Source organism: Vipera berus, assembly GCF_964194415.1.
Source record: "Vipera berus genome assembly, chromosome: Z".
NCBI classification, from domain to species: Eukaryota; Metazoa; Chordata; class Lepidosauria; order Squamata; family Viperidae; genus Vipera; species Vipera berus.
The window spans coordinates 115,700,419-115,718,839 of NC_138205.1; the positions used below are offsets into that span (position 1 = coordinate 115,700,419).

Consider the following 18,421-nt stretch of genomic DNA (forward strand, 5'->3'; position numbering starts at 1 on the left):
ATAGAATTTTGTCAAGAGAATACGATGGTCATAGCAAACACTCTTTTCCAACAACCCAAGAGACGGCTCTACACATGGACATCACCAGACGGTCAACACAGAAATCAGATTGACTATGTGCTCTGCAGCCAAAGATGGAGAAGCTCTATACAGTCAGTAAAAACAAGACCAGGAGCTGACTGTGGCTCAGACCATGAGCTTCTCATTGCAAAGTTTAGGCTTAAACTGAAGAAAGTAGGGAAAAGCACTAGGCCACTCAGGTATGAATTAAATCTTATCCCTGTTGAATATACAGTAGAGGTGACAAATAGATTTAAGGAATTAGATCTGATAGACAGAGTGCCTGAAGAACTATGGACAGAGGTTCGCAACATTGTACAACAGGTAGCAACCAAAACCATCCCAAAGAAAAAGAAATGCAAGAAAGCAAAATGGCTGTCTGAGGAAGCTTTGCAAATAGCTGAGGAAAGGAGGGAAGCAAAAGGCAAGGGAGAAAAAGAAAGATACGCCAAATTGAATGCAGAATTCCAGAGAATAGCTAGAAGAGATAAGAATGCCTTCTTAAATGAACAGTGCAAAGAAATAGAAGAAAACAATAGAATAAGGAGGACCAGATATCTTTTCAAGAAAATTGGAGAGATGAAGGGAACGTTTCATGCAAAAATGGGCATGATAAAGGACCAGAATGGCAGGGACCTAACAGAGGCAGAAGAGATTAAGAAGAGGTGGCAAAATTACACAGAAGAACTATACAAGAATGAGCTTAACGTCCCTGATAATCACAATGAGGTGGTCACTGACCTCGAGACAGACATCCTAGAATGTGAAGTAAAGTGGGCTTTAGAAAAGCTGAGCAACAACAAAGCTAGTAGAGGTGACATTATTCCAGCTGAGCTATTCAAAATCTTAAAAGACGATGCAGTAAAAGTGCTACACTCAATTTGCCAGCAAATTTGGAAAACTCAACAGTGGCCACAGGATTGGAAAAGATCTGTTTACATTCCAATACCAAAGAAAGGCAGTGCCAAAGAATGTTCAAACTACCGCACCATTGCACTCATTTCTCATGCTAGTAAAGTTATGCTTAAAATCCTACAAGCTAGACTCCAGCAGTATGTGGATCGAGAACTACCAGAAGTACAGGCAGGATTTCAAAGAGGCAGAGGAACTAGAGATCAAATTGCCAACATACACTGGATTATGGGGAAAGCTAGAGAGTTCCAGAAAAACATCTACTTCTGCTTCATTCACTATGCTAAAGCCTTTGATTGTGTGGATCATAACAAACTGTGGCAGGTTCTTAAAGAGATGGGCATACAAGACCATCTTATTTGTCTCTTGAGAAACCTATATGTGGACCAAGAAGCAACAGTGAGAACTGGACACGGAAGCACTGATTGGTTCAAAATTGGGAAAGGAGTGCGGCAAGGCTGTATACTGTCACCCTGCCTATTTAACTTATATGCAGAGCACATCATGAGAAAGGCAGGGCTAGATGAATCAAAAGTTGGAATTAAGATTGCCGGAAAAAATATCAACAACCTAAGATATGCAGATGATACCACTCTAATGGCAGAAAGTGAAGAAGAACTAAAGAGCCTCTTGTTGTGGGTGAAGAAGGAGAGTGCAAAACTTGGGTTGAAACTTAACATTAAGAAAACCAAGATCATGGCATCCGGCCCTCTAAATTCCTGGCCAATAGATGGGGAAGAAATGGAGGTAGTGACAGATTTTATTTTCCTGGGCTCCAAGATCACTGCAGATGAGGACTGTAGCCAAGAAATTAAAAGACGCTTGCTCCTCGGGAAGAAAGCCATGACAAATCTAGACAGCGCACTAAAAAGCAGAGACATCACCCTGTCAACAAAAGTGTGTATAGTCAAGGCTTTCCAGTTTTATTTATTTATTTATTTATTTTATTCGATTTATATACCACCCTTTTCCCAAAGGATTCAGGGTGGTTTACAGGGCAAATTTAAAAAAGATACAATATATAGATTAAGATACAATTAAATTAATAGCTCCAACACTTTAAAATTGAATTTAAAACCTTAAAAACCCATCAGTGCAGGCCGGCCAGCTCAAATAGCCAGGTTTTTAGGTCCCGGCAGTTCCACCGGCAGCTGATTCCATAGGGCAGGAGCGTCCACTGAGAATGCTCTCCCCCTGGGAATCACCCGCCAGCACTCCTTGACCGGCGGGACCCTGAGGAGGCCTTCCCTGTGGGAGCGCACTGGACGATGGGAAGTTGCAATGTATGGCAGTGAAAGTTGACCATAAGAAAGGCCGAGCGCCAAAGAATTGAGGCCTTTGAGCTATGGTGCTGGAGAAGACTCCTGCAAGTCCCTTGGACTGCAAGGTGATCAAACTGGTCAGTCCTAGAGGAGATCAACCCTGACTGCTCTTTAGAAGGCCAGATCCTGAAGCTAAAACTCAAATACTTTGGCCACCTAATGAGAAGGAAGGACTTACTGGAGAAGAGCCTAATGCTGGGAAAGATTGAGGGCAAGAGAAGAAGGGGACGACAGAGAATGAGGTGGCTGGATGGAGTCACTGAAGCAGTAGGCGTGAGCTTAAATGGACTCCAGAAGATGGTAGAGGACAGGAAGGCCTGGAGGAATGTTGTCCATAGGGTCGCGATGGGTCGGACACGACTTTGCAGCTAACAACAACAACAACAACTGCTGGAAAACTAAGCAAAAAAGTTACATATAGCTGGATGAACAATAATCTGACAAAAATAAAATAAACAATCTGAAGGAAAGGATTGCAGCAAAAAACATTTGTTATTTATAGTATTTTATAACACATGGACAACAGGGGGAAAAATCTCCAGTGACACTATCTCCAGTGATTAGTTTTAAAATCCAAATTATGTCAGGGTATAAAAATCAGTTTGCAACAAATGAAGATATGCAAAGATATTTGAGCAAAAAAGATTCAAACTGTATTTCAATTTTATAAAAATATTTATATTTTCATAACTGTCTACACAATTAGCTGTGGTACAGACATAGTTTCACTTGCCTTCATAAATAAAGAAATAAATGCCTTGTCATTCTCTGAAAAATCATATAATTTGTTATATCTAATATAAATTCTGCTTCCTCCTATTAAATTATGACATCTACCATGTATCTAAGTCATTTGACCCAAAATGAGTTCCAGTTCCATTAAAATGCTGTAGCTAAAAATACCATATATAAAAATTCACTACTAAGTTTTAAGAAAAAGATCAAAGTCTACCTCTCCTGTTCTTGTTTCATACGTATTCTCTCTTCTTCTGAAGTAACAGCTCCTTGCATTTTTATTTTCTCAATCTTGTCATCTTTTCGATGTTTGCCAAACCTGTTAATAACAAAATAAAAGTTCTAATTTGTCAAAATGATAGATAATTGTGTAAGATTTTCATTCTTGACATAGAAAATTATCTCCTTGGTATAAGATGGCATCCACCTAATTGGATTTAAAGTATTATGTTGCTTGCCAAACAACTATCAGTTTCAATTCTTGAAAATACATCCCGAAAGTTGTTTTATTAAATGTGCAACCAAGTATTTTGTTACTACACTTATTTACATATAAAATGCAAAAGGCTGTTATCATTAATCAATATACCTAGATATTGGCATTATAAATATATTTTAAAAAATAGAATACGATCTACATCTTATGAGTTTCACTTAAAGATGAATTTTGGCCAAATTAATAAAGCATGGCATCTTGTTTGTACAACCCAATTCCTTCCCCCACCCAAAACCTGGAACTGTTTACCATGAACAATAGCAGATTGGAAATCTTCCTGTCTCCTTCAATAAAAAAAAAGATAAGCCACTTCATGATTTATGGCATATTCACAATACCCAATTTCCCAAAAACAATATAATTGTTTTATTCTAAGCCAACTAGAAACATGTATAAGTGTGATGGGAGGTTATATAACTCATATAAACAAACAAAGTGAGTAATACAAGTAACCTAGATTTAGTTTCTATTTAGCACAAAGCCAGTTAGTTGGATGACCTTGGGCCAGCCTCTCTCATCCCTAGGAAGCAGGCAAATTGCTTCCAAAATCTTGCTAAGAAAGCTGCAGGGACTTGTTCAGGCAGTTGCCAGGCATCAATATATATTTGAAGGCATTAAAAAAAAGAAGATAATGCAGCTTATAATTACTGTATAATTGAAACAAAAGCGCTTTATTTTAGGAATTTGTTTTTATGACAGATTGAGATAAAAGTTGCAAATTAAAATATTCTGCATTCCCCAAAGTTTGATAAAATGATGAGAGATTTGTCCCAAAGATGCTTTTTTCACGAGGCAACTGGACTTTCTTGTTTCTTCTTTGAATACAGTCTGCAATACTGCATTCTAACCACTACACCACCACGGCTCCTCATGTTAAAAATGAGATGACTACTGTATGACAAATCATGTACAAATATAATTAAAATAAATACTACAGGACAAAGAATCAATGAATGATTAATGGAAATATTTGCAAAAGACATTTCAGTAATTTTTCTTCTGGAAAGTGAAAATGTGACCCTTGGGCTTGATTTAGAGTTTCCTGCCCAGTCGTCACACTTACATACCTACACTGAGAAGGGTTTAATGGTTAAGCATAAGTTGCAGATGGCTGCAGATGGGCCGATACCCTCATCTCCCAAATTTCAACTATGCATTTTGTGGAGGTGTATGCGCAGGTTGGTTGATCCAATTTCCTTTTCTGTGTTATGCTGTTTGAGAGCCCCCTAGTCAGAATAAGCATTTGCAGACATATAAAGGCAACAGCTATGCAACCATCACGGAATGACAGATACCTACATCCCTTATGTGCAGTGACGGAGAAGTCTAATTCAGTCTAATTTATCAAACATGTACCATTTCCTTTTGATAAGTAATGTTGCTTCATTTTAAACATTACAGTCCACCTCTAGAGGCTGCTGTCAAAACACTGAACTCCTATTATAACTTTTTTGCTCTATCCTGTTTCCATGAAATTAAGGCCTACCCTGAAAATAAGCCCTAGCTTGATTTTTAGAAGTGGGCCTAATATAAGCCTTACCCCCCCAAATACGTCCTAGTTTTGGGACAAGGCACACACATAAAAACCAAGCTAGGGCATGGGTGGGGGTGGAACTGCCCCACATGCCCTGCATTCACTTACCAGGCCTCCCATGAATCTACACCTGCCTCTCCTTGCTGGCCCACTTCTTCTGTGTTGTATCCTGGCTAGCATTTCGCAGTCAGAGGCCTTTCCGGAAGGCCTCTGCAGCCAAGAAATGAGCTATGGATTCAATCCATAGCTTGGTTCTCAGCTGCAGAATGAAACTGTTCCTTTGGCTGCAGAAGAAGTGGGCCAGCTGGGTGGGGCTGTCAGTACCGCTGCCACAAGGTGAGTGGAAAAGACACCCCCCAAAAATAAGACCTGGTGCCTCTTTTGGAGACAAAAAAAAATTAAGACCAGGGAAACACAATATAATCAAACCGGATGGCAGTTTACACTATAAGCTATAGGAGCCTGGCTAGGCAGTGGTTAGAATGCAGTATTTCAGGCAAACTCTGCCTACTGCCAGGAGTTCAGTCTTGACTGGTTCAGGGTTGACTAAACCTTCCATCCTTCTAGGTTCCATAAAATGAGGACCCAGATTATTGGGGGCAATATGATGGCATTTGTAAACTACTCAGAGAGTGTTATAAAGTCTAAGTACCATTGCTGTTGCTATAGGTATTTAACACTTTGCAGGTATAAGTAAAATAATAACCACATGTAATCATAGAAGAAAGGTATTGAAAAGGCAAAAAATGAAAAAGAATGCTAATGATAATATTCAGAAAGTTTTTAAATGTTTTTGAATTTAAATTCTGTAAAATGCTACAGGCACTTGTGATATATGTAACTCCCTTGGCAAAATGAATAGAAGTCCTTAGTATAGTAGCATTTGCTAATCATATTCTTAAATATAGCAAATATTTGTTATTTCCAAAATGCTTAACTAATATAGTTAACAGTATACTGACTAGTAACTGCAGAAAATGGAGTAACTGATTCTAACATCACTTTCTTACTGTTTATAATTGATTGTATTTTAAAAGTTCATTGCTTTAGCATTTTAGATGGCAATTTTGCAATCTACTAAGGAATATATTAATGAATACCAAATCACCATAGTCATCATCATCATCACCACCACCATTCTCCACTGTAATTTATTTTTATAATTTCAGTAATTGTGGGATAGTGGACTAAGAAAGTGTTTGATAGTTTTCTTCTTTGCAACTTAAGGATTATAGAATTGTTCCAAAACCATCTAATAGAGAATTCTTGATATAAGTATCCGATGATACTTGGGACCAATTGTGTCAACCATGTCAGTTTCCTGTTAGAGCAGGGGTCGGCAACCTGAAAAAGCAAAAGAGCCACTGGGAACCGGTTCCATCACACATAAAAAAAAGTGGGAGCCGCGCGTGTGGATGCACGCGCGCGCATGCGCATAAAACAAAATGTTTTACGCATGCGCAAAGTGTTGTTTTTTGCGCATGCACACGCGTGCATACACACGCGCGGTTCCACTTTTTTTTATGTGGACGCACCTGCACGCCAGCGGCGACGGATCTCCGTGGTGACGAGCGCTGGGTTGCAGCGCTGCCTTCAGCCCGGGCGTCGCCGGAGCCACCCCTGGGACCTCCAAACTGCCACCCGACCTCCGCCCGAACACCAGCAGGTCTCGACACGGGTGTTTGGGTGGAGCTGCGCACGCACCTTTCCATTGGAGAGGTGCGCGCGCAGCTCCGCCCGAACAGCGGTTTGGAGACCTGCTGGTGCCGGTTTAGAAAGCTGCCACGGGCCGCAGAAGCTTTCTAAACCGGCACCAGCAGGTCTCCAAACCGCACCTCCGCCCGAACACCAGCAGGTCTCCAAACGGATGTTCGGGCAGAGGTGCGAGAGAGGTGCGCGCGCAGCTCTCCGCACCTCCTCCCATTCGCATGCAGCTCCGGAGCCGCGGGTTGCCGACCCGTGTGTTAGAGTGATAAGAAAAATCTCTGCAGGGAATTTGGATTAATTAATCTTTGGAAAAAGCCATCTTAGTTGGTTGCCTACATCAGTAGAGATTCTGAACTGAAGTAAACCAAAAGCTGTCTTTAAGTCCCTATTAGTACTATGTATCTGAGACATCTCCTTATTCTGGTATGGGTTCACATGTACGGATACTTGATGCACAATAATTGGATCCTCTGTCCTTCATCTCAGCTATTGGAGTTTTCTGAGACCTCAGATTTACCTAGAAAAGTACTTTTATTTTTTTTAATAGTGGGTAAGGAGAACTAAGATAACTTTGAGAAACACACTCAGTCCTAGAAAATAATTGCTATCACAGTGGGAACTAAATTCTAACTAGTGGCCTAACAAAAAGCTTAATTATGTTAAGGAATTAAGGAGACAAAATTCATACCAGTTTGCAAGAGTGGAGAAACAGGTGTGTTTATTTTCTTAATTATATCTTTAAAAATACTTCCATGTTCTCTTTTGATATTTACTTGAGCATCTGGTTCTTCTTTTGGATCTAGTTTAATGTAATAATAATTATATCAAGAATTCTCTATTAGATGGTTTTGGAACAATTCTATAATCCTTAAGTTGCAAAGAAGAAAACTATCGAACACTTGGGAACCACTGCAATAAGCCTTTGTCCTCGGACAAGCGCTGGCTCTTCGGCTTTGAAATGAAGATGAGCACCGGCCCCTAGAGTCGGAAACGACTAGCACACATGTGCGGGGGAACCTTTACCTTTACTTTTTATCATTTATCACTACTGATTTTAAAAATCTGGAGGTATTGAAATCAGTATAAAAGCAGCTAAAATAATGTTGATAGAAATCTGTCAAACATAGGCCACAATTGTTTTTTTTCCTTTTGGAACTGTTGCAAATAATTTTAAAGAGAATCACCCTGGGGGGTGGGGAAACGTGGGTGGTCAAAGGCTTATTGCAGTGGTTCCCAACCTTTTCTATACTCTGCACCCCATAGAACGCTTCTGATATATTCTCGCACCCCTTACAAAAGTTCAAAATAATGGCAATGAATTATCATATACACCATAATTTTGAAAACCCAAGTTTTCGCATCCCCTGGCTTATTGTATTTTGGGAACCCCTGGCTTATTGTATTTTGATTCATGAGAAAAAAATATTGGTCACTCAGCAGCTAAATGTTCATGTCACTTTATTTTCAAATGATAAATGTCTTTTTATATGAGCTGACTTGATTGTCATAAATGAAAAAGAATCACAGAATTACAGATTTGAAAAAGATATTGGCGATCTTCTAGTCCAACTCCTTGCTCAAACAAGAGAGCCTATGCCATTCTAAACAAATGGCTGTCCAGTCTCTTCTTAAAACTTCTAGTCATGAAGCATCCACAATTTCTGGAAGCAAACCATTCCAGTGATTAACTGTTCTATTAACTGGTGGTCAATAATATTAAGTACCTGGGAGTGCAGATAACTATCAATCTGATTTGGTCTCTTCATACATTATCTTTAGTGAAACATGCAAACCAGTGTTCGCATTTCTTGCATTGAATGAGAGCACATCTTTCTCCTTCTATCCTGGCTACTTTTTACAGAATCATGATTGAGAGCAATCTGTATCACTGTTTGGTGGTAGCAGAGCCTCAGATAGAAAGTCCATACAGAACAGCTGTATGGTAAGGACAGCTGAGATGATTATAGAAAGCTCACTTCCCTTTATTCAGGATACTGTTTAGAAGCACTATGTACTTAGAGCTCGAAGCATTGTTAGGGACCCCACACACCCACTTCATGGTCTGTTTCTGTTCCATCCTTCCAGGAGGAGGTTTCTAAGTATTTATAGCAGAACTACTAGATTTTGTAACAGCTTTGTTCCTTATGCCATCCGTCTTGTAAATTCAGATACTTTTTTTTGCCATGTATATGGTTACATTCAAACTAGACTGTGATGTTTCTCTGTGTTGTATATGTGTGTGGGGGGAGGTATATGCATAATGGTATGTTTTTGAGAGCTGAATGCAACAAAATTTCACTTTAATGTATGCTGATTAATGTACATTTAAAGTGACAATAAAGCTGTTCTATCCTATCTTATCCTATCCTATCTAGTCTAGTCTAGTCTTCTCCCAGACACGAAATTTCTCCTTAGTTCTAGGTTGCTTTTCTCCTTGATTAGTTTGCATCCATTACTGTTGTCTTGCCCTCAGGTGCTTTAGGAAATAGGTTGATCTCCTCTTCTCTGTGATAGCACCTCAAATATTGGAAGACTGATATCGTGCCATCCCTAGTCCTTCTCTTTTTAAAAAAACAATTTTTATTAGTTTTTCAATTTACAACCTATATATTTAGAAAGCATCATGGTACCTGGGTAGTCATCAATTGAATAACAGAGTTTTCAATACATAGTTCGGGTTACATTATCATAGCATCCTTCTCTATTTCCCTCAACATTCAATACAACATATTTAAAATAACAGATTTATAATAATAGCATGGTCAATTAGAAAAGATTTTGTCAGTCCAATTTCAATGAAGTATATCTATATCTTGTTATTAGATTTTATCTAATTTTGATGTTAATTGTAGTGTCCAACTTTAACCTTTGACATCCCAAATAGTATTCAGAACCCAAAATTCCCTTATTTTATTACACCAAAGATTGTATCATATAACATACACCCAATAGTTAAATAGCTAACTTCTACCTAATAAACATTGTTTGTTTCATATCCTGATACGTCACAAGTTACCAATCAGAGACCCTATATTCATCAATCTACTTCTACTTATACATAACCAAAATTTTAACATCAAAGATAGGATCCATAAGCCAATTTTCCATTATGTCAATATATAAATTTATAATATTTGGAATAAGCCTAATAAGCACTTAAACACATTTTAATTCTAATTCACGAATATTTTCTATTTCAGATCCTAATAAGTCACTAATTACTAACAAAATGACCTATAATATGTCACTGCACGTTTTTTTTTATGTTCGTCAGAAAAGTTCATTTCTAACTGTACATTTCCCCTGCTCTCTGCACCTGTTGTGATAACTTATCTGGTAACCATAGTGAATCCCATATGACTAGCTATGTTATGGTTTCAGTCTGTTTAGTGCGCATGTCTAGAGAAAGTTCTGGGTTGTTATCTGTATTGTTTTTTTCTTCTTTGCTGTTACTGACTATTACGTTAGGATGTAGTGAGCTAGCTCTGTATAATATATATTTAGTTTTTATATTATATATTAAGTAAAAGGTATTTAGTAAGATTATGCGTTGTGTTTTTCTTGCCTTCCTGCAAGCATATCATGCATTCTCTGAAGCACGGTCCGTCGCCCTCTACAAAGGTGATTTTTACCTTGACATTTTGGTATCGAGGATGGTTTGATTTATGTTTTTGGAGATGCATGTTTCTGCGGCTGTTATCAGTTAGTTAGTGCTAGTGAGGCAGCGGTGATTAACTGCTGAAACATGTCAGGAAGGAAGCCACGGCTAAAAAGGAGTCTTTCTGTGGGCCAGCTCCCTTCAACTTTAAGAACTCCGATAGCTTCGGCCACACGCCTTGGAGAAGACGCACCTGCTCCTGTCGACGATGCAAGGTCAGTCACTCCTTTTTCTACTTTTCCAAGCTCCCTGGCAGCTGTTTTTGGAAATGTTCACACTCCAGGGGCTCAAGATGAATTTCAAAGGCTTGGAGCGAAACCTAAAGTTCAGCCAAAGAAAATTTCTTCTGCTCCTTCAAGCCCCAAGCAAACTATGCGAGATAGGGCTATGCAAGGCTACTGTGAACAAATTGGGGTTTTTGAAAGGCGTTTGCAGCAGGCAAAGGAATATGTGTCAATGGTTCAGCAATATGAGAGGAATTATGAGCATGAACCGGCCATATTGCCACACCCACAAGGAGAAGCCATATTGCCTCCTTCTTCCCCAAAGCCAAAGTCACGCCCATCATTGAGTGTCATGCAAGACGAATGGGAACCGGAGGCTCCTATGTCACATGATCATGGGCTGTCCCAAAGGACATACAGAGCCACAGTGATGCCTGAAGCAAATGTTATAGCACCATCTACTGGTGAAGCTGCATTAAGACATGAATTGGAGCTCTCACTCTCGCAATTGTCTATGGAGGAGTCTTTGCTCAGAGATACAAGATTTCTGCCATTATCTGAGGCTCCAGTCCCTGATGGTGCTAGGATTCCTGTTACTATTGCTTCTCCTGTTAATATTGCTTCTATGCAAGCCCCTCTACCTGGCAGAACACAGCCATATTTAACCCACATGCAATTGCCACCGGGTTCTTATATGCGAAGGCCAGTGTCATCTGCAGGTTATGCTACTGCACCAGCCCCAGCGCCAGCGCCTCCTGCTGGCCAGGGTGGAATAGCAGCTCAAAGACAGGCACAGCCAGCACCAAGACTACCGGCAGCTTCAATGCAACTGCCGCATGTCCAGGCACAGATGCCACTGGTGCCCCCTGCAGGTTATGGTCGGATTGCACAACCTGCACAGCCAGTACCTCAATTGTATATTCCTCATCAAACACCTTCCATTGTACCACTGGCTGGTGATTCAAAATTAAAGAAGTCAGGGCAGAATTACAGGGCATGGGTCAGTGAGGTTGGACTTTTGCTACGCAGAGAAGGTACTCACATGATGGTGTTTAATCCTCCTGCCCAGCCATGGACCCCTGACATATGGGACTTGGATAATAGAGCATGCACAACATTATTGATGTCAATGGACATTGAATTGCAGCTCACGTTTTCACAAGATGCAACTGCCCAACAAATTTGGACTCAGTTAGAGACATGTTATCGGCCTACATCAATTGAGTCTACATGTTTACTTTTGTCTGAGTTCCATGGTTCCAGATTAAAATCTGGTGAACATATTGGAGCACATTTGACTAAAATGAAAGGTATTAGAAAAGAACTGGGTGAAAAAGGCTATCCTATTGATGATTTTCAAATGATCAGCATTATCATCAATTCTTTGAATCATGAGTGGAAAGATGCTATTTCCAAGATTAATCAAGTGCCTATTGCTCAACGCACAGTGGATCATGTATGCAGAATTTTAGCCGAAGAAGAGGCACTTATGCAAGCTGCACCACATTTAAGGGAACCACCTGCATCAAGAGCTTCAGCGAGGCGTGCCTTCCGTGGAAGGACTTACGTTCCAAGAATGCCAAGATGCTACATCTGCAATCGTGTGGGACATGCCACCCGGGATTGTCCCCAACGAGTTCCAGCGCCCGTCACGTACCAGCCCAGAGGAACAGATTCCAGAGGAGGCAGAGGTAGAGGCGGACGACAAAGTCGTGGTCGTGGTTCCAGGCGTGATCCACAAGCTCCACTTGTCACATTGGTTGTAACCAACGATCCACAGCCTCAACCAGAGTATGACAGACGACTTCTTTGGACTTTGGACAGCGGAGCAGCATTACATGTTACCTACAGAAAAGAGCTTTACACTGAGATGCACGAGCCTGAACCTGAACTTCGTGAACTTTACTCTTTTTCCAATCATCCTGTTCAGGTCATGGGAAAAGGAATTGTCTACATTGAAGAGCTTGATGCTCTCATTCCAAATGTTTACTATGTTCCGTCTGCCAGTAGTAATTTGCTTAGTCAGAGTCATTTGTCTAGGTTTTCTCATTTTCAGGTCCACCATCTTGAAAAAGCAAGTTATATAGTCAAAGACGGAGATATTGTTGCTGAAACCATGTTGATTGGTGGTGTTTATTACTTAAAACCAAAGCCTAAGCAGCAAGAACAGGCAAGTATACACGTTCCAAAAAGCACAGGCCCAGAGAGAGACGTCCCAGAGAGAGATCCTGTTGCTACTCCAAAGGTTCCTAATAATGATAAAAATACAAAAAAGACACAGGTTGCTCACAGCAAGCCTGGGGTTCCTAACAAAAATGCTAATGTTGAGAATTCACTAACAGGTAAACCTTTGCATTCCAGGTGTATCCATAAGTGGCACAGAAGATTGGGTCATGCCAGTTTCCGTGTTCTGAAGAAGATGCCAGAGTTCGCAAGAGGTTTGGATCTAAAGGGGTGTAAGGTGTTCTTGGACTGTGCTGTCTGCAAGAAAGCCAAATCCAAGGCAGCAGCAATTCCAAAACGCGCTACACGCCTGTCAACACGCATTTTTGATTTGGTACACACTGACATAGTTGGTCCTTTTGCACCAACACTTGGTGGTAAAAGATATTTCTTGACAATCGTTGATAATTATTCTAGATATGGATATGTATATCCTATGAAAGAAAAATCTGAGACCTTTCAGATCTTTAAAGACTTTGCTAGTCTTGTCTATACCCAATTCGAGGTCAACATTGCCAGAATCCAGAGTGATCGTGGTGCTGAATTCATGTCTCAGCGTTTCCAGGACTGGATGCGTGAGAATGGGATAGTACATCAGACATCTGCTCCTTATACTCCAGCTGAAAATGGGGTGGCAGAACGCAGAAATGGGGTTTTGCAAACCATGATGCGTTGCCTCCTTGAAGATGCTAACCTCAGTCTTCCATACTGGGGTGAAGCTATCAAATATGCTAACCATATCATCAACCGTACTTGGAGTAGTGTGATAAATCAGACTCCTTATTTCATGTTGTATGGACACAAGCCTGATCTCTCACATCTCCATATTTTTGGTTCATATGCTATGGTGAATATTCCTTTAGCCCAAAGAAAGAAAGGGGGTCCTGCAGCAAAGAGGATGAGATTTATGGGCATTGATGATAATTCAAAATGGAGCAAATACATTGACTCTCATCATGTTATTGTGGTTTCACAATCTGCTACTTTTGAGGAAGATGCTGACTGGTCCAGGATTCATTCTAATGATCCTGGAGTTTATTTTCCTAGAGATGATGTTGCTGATGCCACACAACCTGATGATCAAGATTCACAGGAGAATGTTCCTTCCACAAGTTCTTCTCAACCTACTGTTCCGTCTTCGCAAGCCGCTGATGTTGCTGCTGGCGACGATGATGAAGACGAGGACGACACGGAAGAAGAATGGACGGTTGGCCCGAGACGTTCCAAGAGGACCACAAAGGAAATCCCTCCAAAACGGTATTCGTGGCAAGTAACAAAAACACCTGTACCTTTGATTTGTAATGTTACACTTCCACCTGAGAAGTTCACACAGATCAAACATCTTCCTGAATCAGAACAAGATAAATGGTTTGAGGCAATGCAGGCTGAAATGGACAGTTTAAAAAAACTTCAAGTGTTTACGCCTGCAAGCCCTCCAGCAAACAAGACAGTTATTGGTACTCGATGGGTCTACAGGATCAAAAAGAAGCCGAATGGTGAGTCGTTGTACAAGGCCAGACTCGTAGCCCAGGGTTTCGCTCAACGTTATCCTGAGGACTATACAAATACATACTCACCCACAGTGCGGACTGAAAGTGTGAAAATTGCTTTAGCCACTGCAACTATCCTTGGCCTGGAAGTTTTCCAGTTCGACGTTGAAACGGCTTATCTACACGCTGATCTTGATGAGGACATCTACGTCAAAGGTCCTCCAGGTTTCAGACAGCAAAAAGGGGATACCTGGTTTCTACACAAAAGTCTTTATGGTCTGAAACAGTCTGGTTTAATGTGGTACTTATGTCTTTCTGACAAACTAAATTCAATGGGCTTTATTAAGTCCGAAACAGATGAATGCGTGTTTACCAAAAGATCCGGTAATAGGTATGAGATAATTCTTGTTTATGTCGATGATATTGTTTATATTGGTCCAAATAAGCAGATGAGTGAGGTTTTTGCTAAAGCTTTACAAAAGTTTTTCACATTGAAGTGTTTAGGATGTATTAACACTTATTTAGGTGTTCAAATTGCCAAAACTCAGAAGGGGTTTAGTCTCACACAAGAAGAGAAGATTGAACAACTGTTACATCACTGTAACATGGAGGACGCTAAGCCTGTGAGTATACCCATGCAAACTGACTTTCACATTTTGGCACATGAACCAAGTCCTGAGTTCGAAGATCAAACACTATATCGCTCAGTCATTGGGTCGCTGCTGTATATTAGTAGTTGGACTAGACCCGACATTGCACTTAGTGTTAATCTTTTATCACGACACGTAGGCAAGGCAAAACAGTTTCATTGGACATGTGTTAAAAAGTTATTGAGGTATCTAAAACACACCAAAGACATGAAGTTGTTGTTGGAACCCACACATACTGACTATGCAGAGTTATGTTGTTTTGCAGATTCAGATTGGGCGAGTGATAAGAAGTCACGGAAAAGTACATCAGGTTACATGATGTTTTTAAATGGATGTCCTGTTTACTGGCATGTGCGTAAACAGAATTTTGTTTCTTGTTCCTCTACAGAAGCTGAGTATGCTTGTGTGTCTGATGCATGCAATTCTTTAACCTGGTTTGATGCTTTGGTCACAGATATCTGGACACATCCGATTCGACCAATCACAGTGATGGAAGATAATGAATCTGTGGTTTATATTTCTGAAACACGTTTTACAGGTTCAAGGTCCAGACACATTGACATCCGATATCAAAACATAAGGCAACTGGTTAAACAAGGTTTTGTGACGTTACAGTATGTGCCTACACGTGATCAAATTGCTGACATGCTGAACAAACCACTTCCTACAGCCCAGCATGAGTATCTGCGTGAGAAGATGTGCCTTACTTGAGTCTTCACTTTGCTGACGAAAGAAGGGGAATGTCACTGCACGTTTTTTTTTATGTTCGTCAGAAAAGTTCATTTCTAACTGTACATTTCCCCTGCTCTCTGCACCTGTTGTGATAACTTATCTGGTAACCATAGTGAATCCCATATGACTAGCTATGTTATGGTTTCAGTCTGTTTAGTGCGCATGTCTAGAGAAAGTTCTGGGTTGTTATCTGTATTGTTTTTTTCTTCTTTGCTGTTACTGACTATTACGTTAGGATGTAGTGAGCTAGCTCTGTATAATATATATTTAGTTTTTATATTATATATTAAGTAAAAGGTATTTAGTAAGATTATGCGTCGTGTTTTTCTTGCCTTCCTGCAAGCATATCATGCATTCTCTGAAGCACGGTCCGTCGCCCTCTACAAAGGTGATTTTTACCTTGACATAATAGTTCTCTAGGAATTCATTTTTAAAATCTAACTCTATGTTTCTTTTTTTGCCAGTTGGGTTTCCATACCAAGGGCTTTAAATTGCCAAGTAGGTCTTCCTTTGCACCAGAGGAGGCCATCCAACCATCAGCGATGTACAAAGGTTGAACCATTTATAGTCATTATATTGTTGCCATGTTAATTATTTTTATTTTATTTATTTGCTTTATTTGCTACCACTTTACAAAGCTTAGCAAGACCACACTTGGAATACTGCATCCAGTTTAGGTCACAATATAAAAAACATGTTGAGACTCTGGAAAGAGTGCAGAGAAAAGCAACAAATATGATAAGGTGGCTAGAGGCTAAAACATGTGAGGAATGGTTGCAGGTGTTAGATACATCTAGTCTAAGGACTAGAAGGAGACATGATAGCAATGTTCCTTAATATTTGAGGGGCTGCCACAAAGATAAGGAGGTCAAACTATTTTCCAAAGCACATGAAGGAAAGTCAAGAAATCATAAATGGAATCTAATCAAGGAGAGAAACAATCTAAAACTAATTTCCTAATAATGATAATAATCAACTAATAGATGCCCTACCTTCAGAATTGGTGTTCCAACACTGGAGGTTTTTAAGAAGAGATTGAACAACCATTTGTCTGAAATGATATAGCGTCACCTGTTCAAGCAGAACTTGATAACCTCCAAGGTCTCTTACAACTCTGTTGTTTTGTTATTCTGTTTCTAAAGTGTGTAAAACATCTTCTAAAGTCTAAAGAACTCATTAACCTAACATTAGCTTTCAACACAGTTTAATTTCTATTATCCATGATTGATGACAAAATCTTTGGAAAAAATATGATCTTGCTTTTCCTGGCTTAAAAAGATGGTTTGGGAAGGGGAAGAACAAATCAATAAAAGAATACTTCCTCAGAATAAGGAATGTTCTTGAACATGGTTGCCACTGGAATTCAGGAGGCTTCTAGATTTCTGCAGGCCAATCTAATAATTGTAGGAAACCAAGAGTCTTCTGGCAACATTTTACTTTTTGGCATTTAAGCTTGATTTGATACAAAATTAGATTTAAATCAGGTGAGTAGTTATTTATCTGTTACACTGTGCTTTTATCTGATTAGTGTTTAATGAATGACATTTCAGTTTTAACCATAGTATTTTATGTCCAGCTGTTTTGAGCATGGTGGAGATTAGATATAAATTTATTAACAATGTGTTCAATGGATCTTCTACACAGGGGTGTCTGGTACATACTAAATATTATAATTCAAAATATTTCCTAGATTACACGATAGCATAATAAAACGTCTTCCCCTTCATTCTTTTCTCCTTGATTTTTGTTAATTTATTTCTTCTTTGCTTGCTTCTAGTCACCATCTTCTACAAATGTGTCTCCCCAAACAATGGACTTGCTAGGGTTTTGTCTCAAATTGGGTGTCGGTTGCTATGGTTACTTGGTAGGGGTTCAAGACCTAAAAAACTGCAGTATACATTTTCCTCACAAAAATGACAGGAGGGGAACACAGGTTTATATTCACTTGTAAATGCATGTGTTTGTGTACCAGATGTGTCATATAATAAGAAAGCAATTATCCTGAGAACTATGTCAGAAGAAACTATTTTTCATCTGAAAATGAAAAATAGCAACAAAAAGCCCAGACCAACCAAATATTTAGTTATATCAGCTTTATCACATATTAAATTTATATGCTACATGATTCCCAAAAATTAAGTCAAACCTGGAAACCTTATCATTTAATGGACTAGAAATATCGTTCTTAACCAACTAGTGGTCATGTTGGAGAAAACGGAGGGTATAATTCAATACATGAAGGGGCACGTACTTTTATTCATAATTTATAATTATTTTAGTTTGTTCTAAGAGATTATTTTAATTTGCTTGAAGCCATTTGGATAATATTTTCCCTCATTTTCTATAATGGTAGGCATTTTGGGGCACTCCATATATTGCTAAATTTCCAGTATCTCTTCCAATTGGCCATCCTTTGTATTGCTGGTCAGAGTTGAACAACATCGACATCTGGAGGATTCCTATCTCTGATCTATCTTTTCTAGTTGTGACCATGCTTTTCCTAATTGATATTCCAGAAAGGACATAATAGTTAAATAGGGTATGTTTAAATAAAACTCAAAAAATATAATGCCAAATACCATGATTGATGTCCTACATAAAATCTGGCAATTGTCTAATCTGGCAGACAGAACTTCCACATGACTGTCAATAATTCAAGAAAGCTATGCATTCCACAT

General features: G+C 39.5%; 1 protein-coding gene across 6 annotated transcripts in view; it reads right to left on the reverse strand.

The window, feature by feature from the left end:
- PARD3 (par-3 family cell polarity regulator) overlaps positions 1–18,421 on the reverse strand; it is a 663,866-nt gene that overhangs the window by 145,990 nt on the left and 499,455 nt on the right. For all 6 annotated transcript variants that reach the window (XM_081345247.1, XM_081345245.1, XM_081345244.1 and 3 more), the window contains one exon: positions 3,247–3,348. In XM_081345247.1, the coding sequence (XP_081201373.1) occupies positions 3,247–3,348 (102 nt within the window). The remainder of the gene's footprint in view (positions 1–3,246; positions 3,349–18,421) is intronic.